Source organism: Botrytis fragariae (genome assembly GCF_013461495.1).
Source record: "Botrytis fragariae strain BVB16 chromosome Unknown tig00000006, whole genome shotgun sequence".
Lineage (NCBI taxonomy): Eukaryota > Fungi > Ascomycota > Leotiomycetes > Helotiales > Sclerotiniaceae > Botrytis > Botrytis fragariae.
In genome coordinates, this window is record NW_023500988.1 from 2,738,150 (window position 1) to 2,758,164 (window position 20,015).

The 20,015-nt window shown below is 43.3% G+C and overlaps 6 protein-coding genes across 6 annotated transcripts; 5 read left to right on the top strand and 1 right to left on the bottom strand.

Moving 5' to 3' along the window:
* Positions 1 to 905: 905 nt before the first annotated feature.
* On the top strand, positions 906 to 3,134 carry Bfra_002006 (uncharacterized protein; the record flags this gene model as incomplete). The annotated part of the gene is made up of 1 exon (XM_037332431.1): positions 906 to 3,134. The coding sequence occupies one exon, from the start codon at positions 906 to 908 to the stop codon at positions 3,132 to 3,134; it is 2,229 nt and encodes a 742-aa protein (XP_037196585.1).
* A 1,685-nt stretch (positions 3,135 to 4,819) lies between these two features.
* Positions 4,820 to 5,662, top strand: Bfra_002007 (putative duf1445 domain-containing protein; the record flags this gene model as incomplete). Its single annotated transcript, XM_037332432.1, has 1 exon — positions 4,820 to 5,662. The coding sequence occupies one exon, from the start codon at positions 4,820 to 4,822 to the stop codon at positions 5,660 to 5,662; it is 843 nt and encodes a 280-aa protein (XP_037196586.1).
* A 712-nt stretch (positions 5,663 to 6,374) lies between these two features.
* Positions 6,375 to 8,608, top strand: Bfra_002008 (putative transcription factor protein; the record flags this gene model as incomplete). Its single annotated transcript, XM_037332433.1, has 3 exons — positions 6,375 to 6,424; positions 6,711 to 7,982; positions 8,029 to 8,608. The coding sequence occupies 3 exons, from the start codon at positions 6,375 to 6,377 to the stop codon at positions 8,606 to 8,608; spliced, it is 1,902 nt and encodes a 633-aa protein (XP_037196587.1).
* Positions 8,609 to 9,278: 670 nt separating this feature from the next.
* Bfra_002009 (putative mfs transporter protein) lies at positions 9,279 to 11,044 on the top strand (the record flags this gene model as incomplete). The annotated part of the gene is made up of 7 exons (XM_037332434.1): positions 9,279 to 9,474; positions 9,522 to 9,945; positions 9,997 to 10,148; positions 10,204 to 10,267; positions 10,321 to 10,507; positions 10,560 to 10,626; positions 10,680 to 11,044. 7 exons carry the CDS (start codon positions 9,279 to 9,281, stop codon positions 11,042 to 11,044), a joined length of 1,455 nt encoding a protein of 484 aa, XP_037196588.1.
* Positions 11,045 to 11,436: 392 nt separating this feature from the next.
* On the top strand, positions 11,437 to 13,042 carry Bfra_002010 (uncharacterized protein; the record flags this gene model as incomplete). Its single annotated transcript, XM_037332435.1, has 3 exons — positions 11,437 to 11,488; positions 11,653 to 12,922; positions 13,000 to 13,042. The coding sequence occupies 3 exons, from the start codon at positions 11,437 to 11,439 to the stop codon at positions 13,040 to 13,042; spliced, it is 1,365 nt and encodes a 454-aa protein (XP_037196589.1).
* A 2,159-nt stretch (positions 13,043 to 15,201) lies between these two features.
* Positions 15,202 to 18,017, bottom strand: Bfra_002011 (putative transcription factor cys6 protein; the record flags this gene model as incomplete). The annotated part of the gene is made up of 3 exons (XM_037332436.1): positions 15,202 to 15,282; positions 15,354 to 17,375; positions 17,430 to 18,017. 3 exons carry the CDS (start codon positions 18,015 to 18,017, stop codon positions 15,202 to 15,204), a joined length of 2,691 nt encoding a protein of 896 aa, XP_037196590.1.
* Between the last annotated feature and the right edge of the window lie 1,998 nt (positions 18,018 to 20,015).

The following is a 20,015-nucleotide window of genomic DNA, read 5'->3' on the forward strand; positions in this document are numbered from 1 at the left end:
CCAGCGACGATCACACACTAGCACATATCACAGAGTCGCACATCAAAAAAATCTAATTTGGGCTTCAAATTTTCCTAGAGGTGGAGCATATCTTCAGTGATTCACCTTGCTTTTTTCACTTGCATCTGTTGCATTGGTACAAAGTAGCGTGAATTGCTTCTCACATATATTATGCCAAGCCTGCCATCGCATGTCATAGGCTTGATATCTTAGGGAGTTTTAGGGCATGGTATCCACATATTCGCGGCAGTTTCGTGACCCTGAAAATTAGAGGGGCGCCAGGGGCTTGCGAGTTGCGATTGCGTGGCTCGCTTAGCGCCAGGTACTGAACCTAGACTTTGTAGGGTGCTAGCCTGGAAGGACCTAGAACTACAGTTGGATGTAAATGATTCTATGGGAACGAAATCTTGCATGTGCAGGTCCTGATAGACTTTATTGGGTGATGCCTATCGTAATCTCCTTGTTATTGATGATGTAAATCTTGGATGCGCGATGTTTACTCGTTGCACACACCGTAGATTTTATATCGCTACCTGGATACTTGTCCTAATTGAATTTTGGAGGAGCAGGTTAGACAATGACGAAAAGATGGGCTTAAAGCGCTTATTACTTCGGCGAGCAATCTATCCGTCTGTATATCGTGCAAGTAGTACGACTACAAATACTCCACTCTCCGACACAGGTGGATCCGGTGTTTTGTTCCGCGCAAAATGTACGGGGTAGACTTTCCCAACCTCATGCTGTGTATTAAAGGAAACCAACCTTGGTTTCTATAGAACGATGACTTTCCAATCCCAATTTCGATATCTTCATTTTGACATCGGATTGCATAATATTTTCATTCTTTTCTAATTATTCGTGGCGTGTTATAGAAGAGAGATTTGGAGGAAGAAAGATTTAGGAAAATGGTGGTTCAAAGATTGAGGACCTTAGTGTTGTTTGGGGTTATTTTGTTGTTTTGTTACACATGGAAATTCTTCCTGCCGAGAAATCCAAAAAGTGTGGTTTATGGGGAGGAGATGATCATACCGCAGGATGTTTGGGAACAAGTTAAGAAAAACAACGAGATTTTGCACGATAACGAGGTTGAGAGGGAACGGGTGACGACGACGAGTTCGACGACGGGTTCGACGACGAGTACGGTGGAAGAAATCAAGACATCGACGATACCTGAAGTAGTGGTAGTGACAGATTCACGAACGGTATTGACGCCTTCACCAATACCAACATATACGCCACATGAAGTAGCCGAGCCATCCAAATCCCAGATGGCTCAAAATGAGGCCTCGGAATCAAGACAACATTTTTCCTCGGAGCAGACACAAGCTCCAAAAGCAGAAAGTAATGAACAGCATAGTAGTTCATCTCAAGAGGTCCAGCAACAGCAAGAATTCAATCCGAAGATCAAAGATAATTTCCCATTAGCAATGAACGCTCGCTCCGCCGCCGACTTACCTCCCATCCCCCCATGGAACAAACCTCCGACCCCTCACGTAAAAGAGAAAACGCCCCTCTTCATTGCTTTCACTAGGAACTGGCCATTACTCCAACAAACGGTTGTCTCTTGGATAACTTCAGGTTGGCCAGCCGAAGATATATATGTCGTTGAAAACACCGGTACGATGAGATCTAACGAATTTGGCCGTCTTTCCCTCCAAAATCCTTTTTTCCTAAATCACACTCGACTTCATATGTTAGGTGTGAATGTCATAGTTACACCTACTCTTTACACATTTGCTCAGTTACAGAATTTCTTTCTCTGGACCGCTATCGAAAAGGACCTCGAGACATATTTCTGGAGTCATATGGATATCGTTCCTATCACTTTCGAAGAGGACATCTCCGTATCTGATGATTACTCTGGGCACAAAACTATCTACCAACATGCTATCGAAGTTCTGAAATCGGCACAATCACCTGGACCGGACCCGAATTCCTCAGATCGAAGCAAGCCATGGGCAATGAGATTCTTTGCATTTGATTACTTAACCTTGGTAAACAGAGCGGCTTTTGAATCGGTCGGTGGATTCGATACTACTATTCCTTTCTATCATACTGATTGTGATATGTACGATCGATTGATCATGGCTGGATATGAGATGAACGAGCCACGCCACTTAATGACAACAGTTGGGGATGACTTTGACGGATTAGATAGAGCTGGACGTGGATATATTTATGATGTTGCGAATAGCATTGACGATTTGATCGTTCTATACCGGAAGAAGAATACTGTAGAAGCCAGTTTTACGGACCAGACCAGACCGGAAGATATTGAAGCAGCACGCAAGCATAACGAGGAGCAGCTGAAGATGGAAAAGGAAGCTCAAGAGCAAGAAGAGGCCCGGAGAAAGGCCGAAGAAAACAAAAAACAGGCTGCGATTGATGACGAGAATGCGCAAGCGCATGCAAAAGCAATGCAAGAACAGGTGAAAGCTCAGGCAATGAGAGAGCAAGCTACACTTGACAATAAAGCCGAAGAGATAAAAAAACAGGAGGAAAAGGCCCAGAATGAAGGTCATGTTATGGATCACCCAAAAACTGATGCCGATGCCAGTAAAGGATATGAAAGCGACAATGCTGAGGTAAAAGGGTCCTCAGATAGACAGCAAGAATTGCGACAAGAAAAGGAAAAAGAGGAGAAAGAATCCAGTTCCTCAACTACCCACTCAAATGTGGGCGAGTATAGAAAGCGAGATCTGGAAGATTCGTTAGCAAATACCCAAATAAAATCATTAGCGGATCTCCATCATGACGCCACCTCAAAGCCAGCCTCAAAAAGTCCAACTGCATCAACGGCGTCTTCTCCATCCACATCTTCAAACTCGAAATGGATAACCGACCAGCCCGGTTCCCCGGCGTATTTTCAACTCCTCCAAGTCGTCAACGACATGGTAGGGGCCAAGTACTCCCAAGGCGGCGATGGTCGGAATACATGGCAACATCAACAATCCGGAGGTCAAGGCGAACCTTATTATCGCAATGCAGATGGATTTGAAAAGGCCGTTCAAATGACTATCACATTAGGAAGAGGAGTTTATCTCGAGAAATGGGGAACGCTGGAGTGTGGGTTGATCAAAAGTGGAGTCACGATGGATGATGAGTGGAAGCCTCGCGAGTGGAATATGCAGTGAGGGGAATGCGAATTGGTGCGTTTGTTTGTAGACTTGTTCAGGAATCAGTTGGTTATTTCCCTTAGTGATACCTTGGAAGGAGTTTGGGGTTCAATAGGATTTGTGCGAGCGGTAATTACCAGGGAATATCACACGAAATATTCGGACTTTGTATTTGAAAACTTCGGGTACAGGCTGTACACCAGTTGTGTTGTACAACATTATGGTGTTTGGATTCGGATATATAGAGGATCTGAGATTCTTAGTAGAATAGATAAGAAGACATATGTAGCAAATACAATAAAAGCATTCATGGTATATTTTTGAATGCTATCAATCTGTGAACTTGGCCACCAGAAATCCCAGAGGAGGCAATGTCATCATCTCATCGCCTTTCACTCTCCAAGCTGAGTGAACTCGTCCATAACAAAGACTCATTTGAACCAGATCAGGATTACGACCAATAATAAGGACAAAGGTCTCAAAAGCTAGAGCTTGGACGAATGGCTTTTTCTTGATGATTGTTCTGCCTTGGAGAAAGCCAACTTCCATGCCTCCTTTCGTTTCAATATACCCTTTGTACAATCAAGGCGGGAAACGAGAGCATTTGCCTTTCCGTACTCATGCTCAAAAATACCTTGCGCTGTCGCTGCTTAAGATTATCGACAGTGGCAAAGAATACCCCCAAGAGGCCATCCGCTTCTCAAAAAATTGTTGCAGTATCCATCATGTCGCTGTTTGATCTCAAATTCGCACCAGAAGGAAAAATTGGGAAGATAGAATATTGAGACTTCCTTAGGCATAAAATAACAAAAACAGAAAACCCTCTTAAAGAGACAATCGAAACGCCCACCAGTCTTCGTTTGTCAACCGCAGACATATTTGTGTGTAGATAGGCAGTATATATATATCCTCAAGAAATGGTTTCTTGTTGGTATGCAGACTATACATATTCAACAGGCACCTCACATTGACTATACTCCTCTGGTCGCCCAAACTTCAACTCCCATCAGTAGCCGGCTGTACAGGACCTCCTGTGGTATTTGTCAACATCTTTATCCTTCACATAAAAATTGCTACACCATCAGCTAAACCTATAGCTGCAGTTCATATGAACACATTGTGTCTCCTGGCTTTGATAAACAGTCCTGCTTGTAGATTTCCGAAACTCGACTGAGTACAAAGTCTAGTAGCATTCTCTCCATCCAAAAACCGAAATGATCACGAGGAATCAACCATCAGGACCTCGGGAGTCCTTGACTGATTTCAAAACAGAGCCTTTAGTTGCCGTAGATAGATGACTAATTCTATGACGATAGATTCAATACAAAACCCGATTTTTTCCCTCCTGGATTATGATAGCTTCACGTTTGATTGTTACATGGGAAAAGACTGCATAGCTTGCAGTCGATGATAAGAAAAATAGCAGGCCGATCTTACCGCCTTTACCCGCATGTGGCAGAATGTTCTTTTTGCTTGAAGCGCAGATTGAACTCCGTCTTCATAAATGTGCCTTTCTCAGCTCGAGAAAAGTCATCAGAACCAAATATTTGGGTGGGTATTTAGGTAGGTATATTCCAATTTTCTCCTTCTCATGTACTCTTCATATATTTGTTAGCTATTGATGAAAATACTACGTCAACCTTTCATCAACCTCCACACGTTAACACAATTTCCATTGTTACACATAGCATCTTACATTAACAATGTCCGGCGCAAGTGTTCGAGAATCGGCACGCAAATGCGAGATAGGACAGACCTCAGCTCTTGCGCCATCCCATCTCCAAGCTAATCTTATCGTTCTCCCTTCGCGCTACGCTGGCGACTTTGAGCGATTCTGCAAGAGAAATCCAGTACCATGCCCTTTAATCGCCAAATCTGCTACAGTAGGATCCTATAATTCTCTCGAATCATGGATAGAGGGAGTGGCAGATGAAGATCTGGCTGCAAATATCGATATCCGAACCGACATTCCAAAATATATGGTCTACGAGAATGGCGAGCTCTTGGGCGATCATATTGATGACATAAAGGCGCACTGGACAGACGATCATGTAGCTTTCTTAATTGGATGCTCGTACAGTTTTGAAGGCGCTCTTGTTGATGGTGGATTAACGCCATCACACATCAGACACCATCGAAATGTACCGATGTACAGGACCAACATATCGTTGTGTCCTGCTGGAGTCTTTGACCGGGGCACATTCGTGGTATCTATGCGGCCATACAGAAAGGATGATATCGAGAAAGTTAGAGAAATCACAAGACCGTTTCTAGCAACTCACGGGGAACCAATTGCTTGGGGGTGGGATGCCGTTGAGAAATTGGGAATTCGTGACATTGCAAAACCAGATTGGGGCGATGCTTCTGTCAATGATAATGGGAGCCCACTGATTCTAGACGACGAAATGGTTCCGGTGTTTTGGGGATGTGGTGTTACCCCGCAGTACGCTGTTGTCAGCGCTGGCTTGGAGGGAACCGTCATGGGTCATGCACCGGGCCACATGCTAGTATTAGACTGCAGAGACGGTGATCTTGTTAAGAATTGAGTTGATATAGAGGTTTGTCTGACTAGAAATGCATCCTCGTAAGACTCTTGAACGTCCCAATATAGATTTCAGTCAATTAATTCCCAGGGCTCAAAGACCCAATAACCTTCTTTAATGGTTCCAATGTACATTTCATAAATCAAGTATTTGGCCTTATTCCACTTTCCGGAGTCGAAGATCGATAGCCAAATAGAATTTCTAGTTCGACTTTCGGTGCTCAATTGTATTTTTACCTAGTGATAGTTTCGATTCCGAATGGTATTGGAGTCGTTCAACGTGAAGTCTAAAGAATATGTAAATTGAGTAAAAGCATTGTAAAGCTTTCAACTCGTGGCTACCTAGTTCTCTCATAATTGACTGTGTTGGGCAGTTGGATGGCAGAGCGAGCCTGTCTATCATAAAACGAGATAAACACATTAACCATTAGCTCGGGCCTAGGCGGGCGTATCGGAGCTCAAGCTGAGTAGAATCAGGCGAATCCTCACACATCATCACCACCCTCACCTGAATATGAATACAATAGAACGTTAACGCTACAGATACAATTTTGATACACTTGGGTCGGCTTCCCTCATAAACTAACACGTTAGTCTTCATCTTTTTGAGTTTAGTGATATCGGATCTTCGTGACTGCCTTAGTCTACACGCTTGTGCTGCATCGAAACCTCAGCCCTACGAGAAGACATAAGTTGTCGCAGTATATATCCCCGCAATGAGTCATTCAGGAGGTAAATCGCCTGAACAGAAAGCATCAAAGGTTTCGTAGGTTTTAATTGTCGATTTGGTCACGTGGAAGTACTAATAATGTCTACTTTACAGATGTGAGAGATGCCGATATAGGCGGGTAAGTAATTTCAGCGGATATGTCCTTATAAAAAATGTGTGTTTGACGATATGATTTAGATCAAATGTGACCGTACGCAGCCGTGTCCTGCATGTCGGAAAGGAAATCATGAATGTGTTTATCTGCAATCGGAAAAATCTAGGTATGCTTATATGCATGTCATTGAGTAAAGTGCCTCCTGCTCATTTCCTTACTCGAGTCTAGGCCTGTGCCAAAAGGATATGTACAAGCCCTCGAAGGCCAAATTGCCTCTCTAGAACTATTTATTACCAAACTCATTGCCGCAGATGCTTCCAAGCGAGACGAAATGTTAGCTGATTTCAGTGCTTCCACGAATCATCTGGTGCGACAGTCAAAGCAATCTTCCGCTTTTCCAGAGCCCAGTCCACCAGAAACCCAGAGAATTCCTGTACGATCAAGGACCGGTCACCTCAGGAAACTCAAAGACGGTAATTCGGCCGAATTCTATGGTGCAACTAGCTTTTTCCAGATTAGCCCGTTAGAGGATCCAGATGATACTTCTCCATCTATCATACTACCGCAGCTTGAAGTCAAGCAGCCAGTTACTACCCAACCCCTAGATATACCAGGTGGATTGATGGAAGAGCATTTAGCTTTTTCTCCTCGAAGTGATATCTGCAAATGTCTTATGAGAATATTCTTTCAAAAACAGTACCAATACCACATGTGCTTGTATAGGGAATATTTTCTCCGAGACTTCGATGCTGGTACCGGGCCATACTACTCAGATCTTCTCATGTATGCCGTCTGTTCAATGGGTGCTCTTGCTAGTGAGAGTAAAACGCAGAGAGAACTATCCGATATATTCTCCAATCGTGCTCAAGAAATCCTATATGGAAGTGCACTCGAATCTCCAAACCTTACAACTTTACAAGCCCTTTTGCTTCTTGGTCATCGGGAAATTGGACATGGAAAGACTTCCAAGGGATGGTTATTTTCCGGCATGGCTTTTCGAATTGCTCATGAGATGGGATTACATCTCGATCCTACCAATTGGAAAGGTTCTAATGATTCCTGGATCGACAGAGAAATCTTACGGAGAGCGTATTGGGCTGCTTTTATAGCGGATAAGCAGTTGAGTCTCTATTTTGGAAGACCACCCGCTCTTTATCCTGCGGAATCAGATGTTCATGACACTGTACGAATACCTTATCCGCCAGAATGGAAATCTCTTCTCAATAAATACATAATGGAGGGCACTTCCGAGGCTGCATATGAGGATGGTCTTGCGTTAGTCGCTTCATGGGTTCATCAAATCGAGCTTTGCAAAATACTACATCTTATGATTACGAAAGTCTTCGAAAATAGAAACGTAAATACCGATCCAACGATATTGGAGACCTCAATTAGAGAAGTGGATGTGGCCTTGACAAAATGGCTAAAGAACTTGCCAGCGAAACTTCACTGGACAAAATGGACTGCAGGCAATGTACCTCCTTTCGTACTCCATCTACAGTAAGCTTAGATGCCTGCGATTTTGAGATTTACTAACACTATTAAGCATGCAATATCATACAGCAATGATACTTCTTCACCGCCCACCAAGGGCTGCTTTTAAAGAACCAGGAATTGGCGAAACCGAGGATATGCAGATATGCTACGAGTCATTGGATATCATCATGAAACTTCTTCGAATGCACTCTAACAACCTTCAAAACTATCCTTATAGTCACCTTCCTATTACATTTGTTCATACCCTCGCATCAGCTGCGAGTATCATATTGATGAAAAGATCTATCGAAAGCTCTTCTTGGAAAGAACCCACAGTTTCAAGGCCCTTGGATCAAATATTAGAAGCTATCAATGGTGTATCGTTAACATGGGCATGCGCAAAACAAGTCCGAGATGCCATTACAGCTGCTATAAGAGAACCATCGACAGAAGATCTCCAAAAGACCTCTCCGGGGAATTTTGATCTCATGATGGGTCTTCTCGATTCTGGAGCTGGCACCACCATTTCTTCAGACAATGTTGACTGGGATAGTCTTGCTACGAACGATATTGAGTTTGACCTCTTAATGGGCAGCGACCCTACAGTTGATTATTCAACATGGTCCGATGGATTAGGTTCGCATATATGAATGTGATTTATCTCTCAAAATTTGAAGTCATACATGGGTATCTTGTTTTGAATACTAGGTAGTCTAAAGGGCCTCAGATTTATTTGTTTCGGCTACTATCTATGAAAAATCCCCTTCATTCATTTGGATTTCATATATAAAAACCGATAAACATATCGAAAGTCAATGTATGGGCTTTGATGAGCATTAGAATTAGTCTCTTCATGTATTAACATTATTCAGTTATCTCCCCGACAAGATAAACATCATTTATGGGGTTGGTAAAATGTGGGACCGCATGGCACAGCGGAGTTCCTCCACCGTCGGGTGCATTATCGGTCACGCGAAGTAACTCTGAATCCTTGCATACATGCCACTAGCTGAACGGCTACGTTTACGAAGATTAATCATTGTTCGCACGGATGGGTACAGATAAGTGCAGATAGCAGGACGATCTTGCATAAATCCTCCTGATAGGTGTCTTATCGGGCCAACCCCGCGCGCGGGACTGCAAGACCGTGAACAGGGTAACATCATATTTCCCTGGCCATGTTCGACACTATGTTTATACATATAATAATAAGGGTATCGTCTAAATTTATGATGCCATCGATATATGTCAATATCGACTATTCCTCGTGCTGAAGTTGATCTGAACAATTTTCGCCACACCTAACACGAATCAGTCAGGATGGAGCAACCTCATAGTGAGAAGATGGAGTCGCTTCACGAGAAGCCTGGGGTTCTAGGCCATACAGACGACTCAGATATCGATGTCTACATTGATCCAGCAAAAGAAGTCAAACTACTCGCAAAACTCGATCTTGCCTTCACTCCAGTGATAATGTTGGTATATTTGTCTTGTTTCTTAGATCGTTCCAACATAGGTAAGCACGATTTATCATGGAAGTGATTAGGAACTTACGATTATTAGGCAACGTGAAAGTGGCTGGTATGTTGACAGACATACGTGCTACAGATCAGCAGTTTTCTACCGCTGTATCAATCTTTTACGCAACTTATGTGACCTTTGAGACACCAGCAGCGGTATTGATGAAGAAAATCACTCCTCGCGTGATTTTATCTACACTTTGCGCTGTATGGTCCCTCACTACCATTTTTACCGGATTTGTTCAAAATATTGGAGGTCTCTATGCTACAAGATTGATTCTTGGATGTTGTGAAGCAGGTCTATTTCCCTGTCTCAATTTGTATTTGACGATGGTGTATCGTCGAGAAGAGCAGGCTAAGCGAGTTGGATATTTATTCAGCTGCGCTGCTTTGTCCGGCGCATTTGGAGGTCTTTTAGCTTATGGAATTCTCCAGATGGATGGCGTATCAGGAGTTGCGGGCTGGAGGTTTGTTCTGATTTCTTGAAAAAATGAATTGAAAGGAGCTAACAGTTTCAGATGGGTATATATCATCGAGGGACTGTTCAGTGTCGTAGTCGCTGTAGTCGTTTGGTTTGGTCTTCCGACAGACCCTGGCAATGCATGGTTTCTAAACGCAGAAGAAAGAGAGATGATGAGACTGAGGGCTATACAGAGGCAGAAGTATATGGGTGTGTAATCGGTTCTCTTCACATTGATGAATTCTCAGCTCATCGTTATACGTAGGCTCCGAAAAGTTCTCATGGGAAGAATTTCGAATCGAGCTCAAAGACCCCAAGCTTTATATCAGGTACGAACAGAAGTTTTAAGTCTAATTGAGCTTTGAGCTAACCAACATTCAAGTGCTGCCATACAATTCATGCAAGACTGCTTGCTGTATGGGTTTAGCACATTCTTACCCTCCATTTTAAAAGCAATGAACTACGACACACTTCAAGCAAACTATCTTACTATACCAGTGTATATGTGGGGTGCGATTAGCTTTTTGTTTTTGGCTTGGGTATCAGACAAGATTAGTATGCGTGGACCTGTAAGTCATTCTTGGATTTTCTAGTCAAGGCGAAGATTAACCAAGATTCTAGATTTTATTTTTTGCCAACATCTTCGGAATAGTTGGGTATATTTTATTGCTTACAGTGAAGGCTGAAGGTAGATTACACTCCTCAGAATATTTATCAACGAAAAACTAACCGCTATCTCAGGGGTAAAATTCTTCGCAACCTTCCTCTGTGCTATCGCGGTCTATACAGGTCCTGGACTCAACATAACCTGGCTAAACGTCAACGTAGCACCACATTACAGGCGCGCAACAGCAATCGGTGTTCAGCAATCTATTGCCAACACGGCCGGAATAGTAGCAGGCCAGATATATCGAACCTCTCCTTATGTTCTTGGGAATAGTTTCTCCTTGGGAACTTTATGTCTTGCTCAAGTATTGATTGTAGTAAAGATTTGGTATGTGAAAAGTCAGAATAGAATGAAGGAGAAGATTGGAAAGGGAGAGATTGAGGATAGTAGGAAAGTAAAGACTGGGGATGGAGAGTTGGATTTTGAGTACCATATTTAGAATTTGGGGAGAGGAAATGGTTAACATTAGCACAGGTCTTTGGTACCTCTAACTTGTTACCAATGTTTGTCTAATCGATGAATTATTATAATCTAGTGTAGTCGAATAGACTTTATCACGAATAAGAAATGTTTCACTTAATTATTTAAGATTTGAAGGGGGCAGTGTCATTGATATTTTTTGGGGAAAGGCGAGAAATCTCCTTGAATATAGTGAATTAGGAAGCTAAAAGTGATTGCGAGGGGGAGAAAGAGGTAGATAGATTATAAGCAAAGGGACCGATCTTTCAGCATTAATAATCTCTTTGATACTCCAGAAATTAGAGATTTATTTTCGGAACTTTCCCAGACCTTGAACCAAGGAATCAATAGTTTTGACCAAAATAAGCAATAATGGTCTTCACGGGTCGTTTACCACCGGTTGCAACTGATCAAACTGTAGCAGGTAAGCTATTCCTCATCGAGACTAGTTTCTAAAATTAGCCTCATCTCGAACCATGAATCCGCTCTGGCTTCAAATTCGCACCCTGCCCTGCACCAAATCTAAAAACTTCTCCCACATCTTCAGATATTGATCCAACTTCAACTTCAACTTACCTATGCCATCAGCGTTTCACACATTTAAGCTCGTTCCAGCAATGGCGCAAAACGCTTCTTCCCGACAATCGCTATCATCCGCGCCACATCCCGCTCCCATTCTACCTCCATCCACCCCAGCAAATTCGCGTCCATCGCCCAATCTTTCAACCCCAGCTTCAACACAACCACAAACTCAAACTCCCACCATGACAACTCCAAGCAGTGAATCGCGCATGCATCCTCCTAGTATCCCACGAAGTTTGATGACTCCGGCTAGAGAATTAAGAGAAAGTTCCGTCGCGAGTAGTATTGGAGGTGGAAGTGCGACGCGCAAACCCAGGCAGAATTTGGATGAGCGCGATCAGATTCAAGCATTGAAAGCTTGTATCGCTCAAAAACACAATTTCAAGGAAGGAACAAAGAGTCAATTTTGGAATGGAGTTAATGCACAGTTTCATGAGTCTACTAATAAAGTTCTGGCGCAAATGAGCGCGACTGTCGCAAGATTGGTAGAAGCCCGTAGGAGACAAGTGTGCGATTGGGAAAATGGTGTTATTCCTGATAAGCCGGGTGGTGAACTAAATACATTGTTGGATGAATGGATTGAATTTTTAAAGGTGGAGGATTCGGACGCGGAGGCCGAGAGGCAACGACAGGTGGATGCGAGGAGAAGGGTAGAGGAATCAAGGAAAGAAGCTAGAAAACAAGTGATTGCGCAGGAGAGCTCAATGCAAAGCCAAAGCCCAGGTGTGCGAATTGTCGCCGGTCCAGCTCCCCCGCAGCCGATCGCAGACATGGGACAAAATCAACCTCAACCTCAACCTCAACCTCAACATCCTCCTCCTCCTCCTCCTGGCCAAGAAATGGTATACCAATCAGCCCCAAATGGAGAGTTTGGCGATGCGAACGGATTTCGTCCCCACAAAAGAAGAAGAACTACGAATAACGAACACCATCTACCACCTCAAGCTCACCCAGAACCAATGGTTGCCTACGCCCCAGAATATCGACTCGCGCCTCCTCATCCCACATCTCCACCTCGACGCGTCGTAGTAGAAGGCCAATTGAGCAAAGAAGACTGGCGCGATATAATGGGCAATGATTCAAGACTAAGGGCATTAGAAAGCAAAGTCGATAAAATTGAATTTATCGTTTCACAAAATAATAAATTGCTGTTGCAATTATTAGCAAACAAGTCCGAAGACAAGGACAAGGAGAGAGAAAGAGATAAGAGGAATGACTCTGAGGATCACGATAGGGTACCCGTTCATCTGGATGCGGAATTCGAGAGAGATTATTTGTGAGGCTACCTACCCATGCTCTTCGATGCGCAATTAGAAAAAAGACATTTGCTGAGATTTTTTTTTTAAAAAAAAGAACGGGACGCTATTCAAAGACTCCTTTACCGATAAATGATTAGTTAAGCTTTTGCTTGGGTTTTCATTTAGGTCCCATGGGTGCAAGACAATTCCTTGATACGTTGGACTATAATTTGCATAAAACAAATTTATGGTTCTTCGTTCTCTTCTAGACGACATCGAAAAATGCATCGTCGACCTATTTCCCGACTGCCTAGGAATTTGTAAGTCAAATCTTATCTTTTCGCTTTTGATATATACGTGACTGATGCTGTAACAGCAGTGCCTAAAGTTTCAGACGTCTCAAGGAGACCTTCCACGCGATCAAACTTCTATCCTTCCTACGTACTACTATCACCTTTGATTATTTTCTCCCTTGTTCTTTACAATCAATCTCTCTTGTCTTGCTCGATGCTGCAGTACTAGCAACTTTCTACTTTCGCCATGACTAGAGCGAAATGGAACTTGACACTAACAACCACGGTGCGGTGTCTACTCGTTCACTCGGAAAGCGAGCTTGCATTCGCGGATGGATCCGCTTGGTCAACTTGTCATTTGTATTTGTATTATTAAGTATCGAAGGTACTCGTTTCTTTTCCTTGATCGAAATTTCGAAATCGAAAGCATATTTTATCCATTGGTACTTTGATACTTCCTCGTTCTGGATAACGCCGGGGTATTGCTGGGGAATGGTGGAGGAGAGCAGCGGATGAGAAATGAATTGCGTGTTGGGCATGATGGATGATGGATGGATGGATGGAACACACAGATTTGCATGCATACATACATACATACCTACCCACGTAGTCTGATCTGAAATTTCACACAATAGAGGGTGCGAATTGGAATGAAATAGGATTTGAAAATATTTAACAAATCGGAGAACATATTCCGCAGGATCGTATTTTCATCCCATCCATCCCGAGTAGAACAAGATATCACCTCCTCCTTGAAGGCCGCTTATATACTTATCCATTCTCCATCCAGGGTGGGTATCGATATATCCTATCCATCTACTGGGTACCCCACTACTCATCTACTCATCTACCTAATCACTCTTCAAAATATCTCGCATCACAAGTAATCACTCGATCAACCAGTCTAGATAGAAACACCATCTCAAGCCTTCCTCTCTCCCATTCCTCCACATAACTCGCTCAAGACTATATACATCCTAATATTCCAGCACGAAGAGAGATTCTCCTACCTTTCCCAAAGCAAGAAGAAAAATGCTATGGCGGATTTAATTCTCACCATGCGATATATCACATCTGCCACTCTATATTTGTATTTCTCTATACCATCCATACCTCCATGTTTTTTTTCTTCTTCTTCTTCTCCTTCTTTCTTTCTTTCTTTCCTCTTTATACATTTTCCCTGCACAGCATCCCGAGTTGGGTATTCATACCTTCCTTCCGTCTATTAACATATGATCATTTTCAAAAATGTTATTCGTGTTATTTGAGTCTTCTGGAATGATGAGATACTCATTCGTTCATTCATTCATTCATTTAGTTGTTTGTTCCTGTTTATGTCCATGTCTATATTCTCGTTCTATTTCTAATTCTTCTTCTTTTTCATTTCTGTTGTGGTTTATGTTTTGGTGATTTGTGTGGGCGGAGTAGTGTGGATGAGAGAAGGTAATAAGCTGGGCTGAGATGAAACGAAAGTAATGGAATCAATATGATGGTTAAGACGGGAGGAACGAAAACGAAAGAGATGATACGGAATAGTTGGTTCGGAGTTTCAGCGAAGCAAAGATAAGATGATTGGGATATGGAGGGGGAAGAGAGGAACATATACAGAAGCGAACACAACAAGATACGAACGGGGATTGATCCACCCGAACAAAGCTTCATAGCCAAAATCACACAGATCAGCTTTCCACCACGATGAAGGATCGGCAGAAGAATTATTATTTCTATATCGCCATCTAGGATATACCTACGTATACATACATACATTTATTAAAAACAACATATACCATGCCGTATTTATGCGCCATGAAAACAAACCATACTCCAATGTGCTTTTCAAACCTTGTCGAATCAAGTTCTACACACCGATGCCTTTCCCTGTGTCTCTCATCTTTAAAAAGTGCAATGCCAGAAAGCATCATGCCGCAACCGATATACCATTCACCAAATAGCAACACATCCATAAAAAAGGTGAAGTGTCGTCTCCTCAAATCTCCAATCATATCTAGCACGAATGCCAACATCTAGATTAAGATTCTCGAGGAAAACTTCTTCGCCATCTCTCCAACCGCACCAAACAGTCCATTGTTCTTTTCATTCGATACCTATTGAAAACAAATTAGTAAATATTCTCCAGGCCTAGATACAGTATAGGGTATCGCTCAGAAAAACTTACACATTGACGTTTGCAATCTATCTTGAGTATCATGTCGGACCAAAAGTTCCACATTGATGCACCGAGAGAGATGTTCATGAACCCCTTTCCAGACTCAGGAATGACCGATCGAGTATCACAGAATACAGATGCAAGTAGACAAATAGCCAATACCATCGCGGCTGTCTCAGCATGCCTGAATACTGCCACGGTGGTGGCAAGACCAAGTGCTACTAGTGTTGCGAGGGTAGAAACCGTGCCGAGCGTGGTTGTTGCCGGTGTATTTATTGCTTCCGTGCCATTCTTGAAAAGCGTGGAGGCGGATCCCGAAGTTTGGAGGCTCAAGCTTGGGCTTGATAGCTGTACAGCCGAAGTACCCTGGGCTTTTTGAACAATTGTCTCAACGCCGTTGTAATCCAAAGAGTCACTGTTGACCTTTCCGGAAGAACCAGATGATGCCTTTGAAAGCTTTTTCGCAATTACAAAACCAGGAGAAGAAACAACGCCGACTTGGCCCAGTACAACTAGAGTTCCGGCAGAAACTACATTGGATGATACTGTTGACGCGCTTTCTACTGCAACCTTGGATTTTAGACTTGACATTGTCGCCCTTGTAGCTAGGTGTGTAGATACAAGGTCGGTGCCGATACTTAGTATCTTTCTGTCCGAGCTGACCGTGGCAAAGTTTGCGAGGCGAGACGAGATATGATCGCCAGCAAGTCGTACATCACGACTTAGAGAGGCATCAATAATCGTCGAGTTGTTCGATCTTGCAAAGCCGTCAGGGTTTTCGTGAGGTTTCACAACAACAGATACGCCTTGGGCGCGGCCGCTTTCCATCGCATTTTGTGGCACTTCCGGTCTACATCTAGCCGATGAAGAGAGGGTTGATTCAAAGCTCCATGGGGTTTCTTCATGAACGGGCATACTACTAGAAGCGAAGCTCTTGGAAGTTTTTGTGGTCATTACGAAGCCGTCGCCGCCGTGTGAAACGTTCGGGCTTGAAACTGGTTGTTTGGTGGAAGCACCAGGAACATGAGACTTGCCATTGTTGGATAGGAGAACCTTCATAAGCTGGCGGCCGTGATTATCAATACGCTGGCATTCACGCGCTAAGAGTACTTGGTGTCTGTGGCGTTGGCTGCGACTGCGTCTCTTCTCGGTACTGGATACCGTCTCATGGCCGCTTTCACTTGATTCAGATCGTGGTGATTGTTCAATGCCCGAGTCGACACCCGAGCCAGTAGCAGAATCATATGCATTATCTGGGCCGGTGCTTACGAAGCCGTTTTCTGAGCCTTGTGATTGGTAAGAACTATCAGTTGGGGAGAAGCCGAAGGTTGTAGAGAGGTCATTTAGGATATTTGCGCCACTGGTCTGGGTATTCGCAGTCGATAATACCGATGAGATGTTGTGAGTTTGAGATCTCGCAGTTGGAGCATGTACATAACTATCAATCTTCCCAGGATCTTCATTTGGCAAGCCTTGTGGATGAGCTTGTTGAGTATGGGTTGGCGAGAAGTTCGGGATATTGCTAAATGATTCGAAGAAATCTAGATCGGGTTGTGGTTGAGTTTGAGAGATATATTGCGAGTTGACATCTGTTGAACCCAATGGTTGTGTGTTGTGGTAATTTAGTAAGTGACTAGTGTTATTCAATAGCTGAGGACTAAAAGACGAGGATTGGTCGTATACTGGGAAGTCGAATGATATATTATCATTCATTGTTGAGAAACCAGTATCGAAATCAGGGAAGTTTTCGTAATTAGTCATGCTGAAGTCGTTGTATTGGGTATCAAAATCTGGGATAGCCATCTCTGGGTTCCATTGGTTGAGTTCATCCTCTGGAAAAAGCACAAAATCTTCAATTGAGAACGAATCAACAGGAGGACTGCTTTGTTCAGAACCTTGTGTAGTTTCTCTAGATAATGAAGGCGTTGATGCAGCAGGACTTGGGTTTGATTGTGAAGGAGGAGAAGGCCTGCTTGACGTAGATGTTCTGGGCGTGTTTGTGTGAGAAGCACGTCTATGAGATGGGTCACACTATAATTCAATTAGTAAAGATTCGACCAAAGAGTAAAACTGAGAGATACGCACTCTGATCTTCTTTCGCTTGCACTCATCGCAAGCTTTAATGATTCTCATCAGATGTGCATGCTCTCTCTGTTCTTTCGTTTTAGTTCCACGGCCAGCGGAATTTGTAACATCGATACCATCCTTAGTCATGATTGAGAAGCCAGGTAGTCTGACTTCCGCAGACTTCTTGGTGGTATCCTTCTTCGTCTTTTTTGTGACTCGTGACCCCCTAGTGCGATTGGGTGGGGTGCTCATTGAGCTATAAGCCGAGTCGGCAAAGATAGCTGAGGAGGCAGGGCTAGGAGTGAAAATTGGTGGGCTCAATCCCGAAGATTGTGATTGAGAAGGACTTTGCCCAAAGGTCCATGGCATAACATCGTATCGACGGACCAGGGAACCGGTGTTGATATCGACGGTTGCATGGTTATAGAAATCGATTGTCACGGTGGAAAGCTTGTCTTGTTTACAAGCATCTCCAACAACGTAAGCATCAATCAGTTCCTCAAGCTCTCTTGATCCAAGAGCAGGTTGGAATTGAAGAGGTGCACCCAAGAAGGGTTGAGTGATTGTGAAAGTGTTGAAAGTAGGCATTTGATTTCCTGTAGACATTGTTGATCAATTGACTACTCGTACAGCCTTATCGATTAGATGATGATTTGTAAGAGGGGTAGGTAATTGTGTTTGTTCCGGGGTGACTCTACTTGCCGTTGAACTCACAGAAGAGAATTAACGACGAGGAGTATTGAATGAACAGTTGGAATTGGAATTCGAGTTAGAATCAGTATCGATGAATCTTACGGAAGAGACGAAAAGTTTTGGAAGCCTGAAAGGAAAAAACTGTATCTAATATGACTTTTTCGAGGTTCATCTCACTCAAAGTAATCAAAGCAGGTCGCAATGACTCCAATGACTCCCTGTCAGCCAACTAAACCTATTTTGTACCGGCGAGTCAATGTGGATCTGGTCAGATCAACATGATTGGTTCCCATGATCATTGACTAGCACAGCCTTTTCGGCCAACAGAATCAGGAAAAGCGTCATTCTCAATTCCCCATGATTTCCTTCGCGTAGCAATTAGACAGGCAGGCAGAACTTTCTAATGGACAGATATGATTGATCAATTGCATTCACACATCACTTATCCGTCACTCATCACAAGTTCCCCCTACATGATATCGGAAATTTCGAGGGCGGGCATGCTGGCTAATATATATAGATCTCTCAAGAGTGACGCACCAATGGATCTAGTTTCATGCAGATCTAGAATGTCGTTTTATCATTTGGTAGTATACGGCAGATGACTCACATTCCGTGCCTATTTTGCAAATGGAACTGCGATCCTTTGATACTCTAGATCTCTTTACTGTACGAATGGAGTAGAACAAATAATATATGGGGCAAGGCCAACATCATTTGACATGCTTCACATCGTTCCTACTCGGTGCATCACTTTGGAGTGCACAGATGACTCTTCGCTCAATTCATCTTATTGGAGAATTACCTTGAGGTCAGATAGGGGGAATGGGGGTCATAATCGGCTAGGTATACGGGACGGGACGGACACACTAATTCTTCAACCCGAAGTCGGATAATTGTTAGGGCGAGACCAATAGGGACCCTGAATCTTCCGATTTGAACGTCAATCATGTTTCGATCCGGCTTACAATGCGAGATTTCTATGCTTAATTTGCATGTGAATGACCGTCAGAATAGCATGCAAGACACCCATGAAAATGGAAAAGCTACATATTTTGTTGAGCGATTGAATCGGGAGATGTCGAGATCATGAGGAGCCAAATCAATGTTCTATTTCAAAGAACCGTTTTCCTCGACGAGTCTTATCCAGTCAACCAGATAGTTAACCGACATTTTGTAATTGTGTTACGTGAGCCATTTTAAAGCTTCGGGGGAGAAGAATCTAGGCTGCAGTTCTGTCGCATTTCTACATCGGTGTTGAAGAACTCGAATGCATCACACACCAGTGGTTGATTCCATCAGAGTATCATTCAAATGCACATTTGGCAATCTGGAGTTAGCCATTCTCACTACTGTACTAGCCAGTAACGTCGTTACTGCATCAGGTCCATATCGGTATACTTGAACCTCGCCCTTGGCTGTTAATCATAACCAACTTCTAGCCGCTACTTGGACACGACCCCCCGTCCCAAATATACATCCAGTAGTCCAATCCACAACTCCCTTCGCCCCCCTTCTCCCTCCCCTCTTTGTCGCAAACACATCGCTTAAACACATCTAGAACCCTCAAAAATCCCTCCAAATTCCAAACCCAGTCCCAAAATCCTCTCGAGCCCCAATACCATAATCCCCTTCTCTCAAAAGACACTTCCCTCTCTCTTCACATGCCCCAAGAAACTTCATCACACATACCCATATCCATACCCACCAACTCACCACTGCAATCAACTCAATCCCATTCCATCCCATCCCACTACATCCCTACTCCCCACACCCTTTCAATATTAAACACAAAAACCCACCATAAAAAGACAAAGAAAGACACAGCACACCACCCCCGCCCAATCCAATCCAATCCAATCCAATCCAATCCGACAACTTCCACTCATCTTTTTCAATTTTCAACTTTAA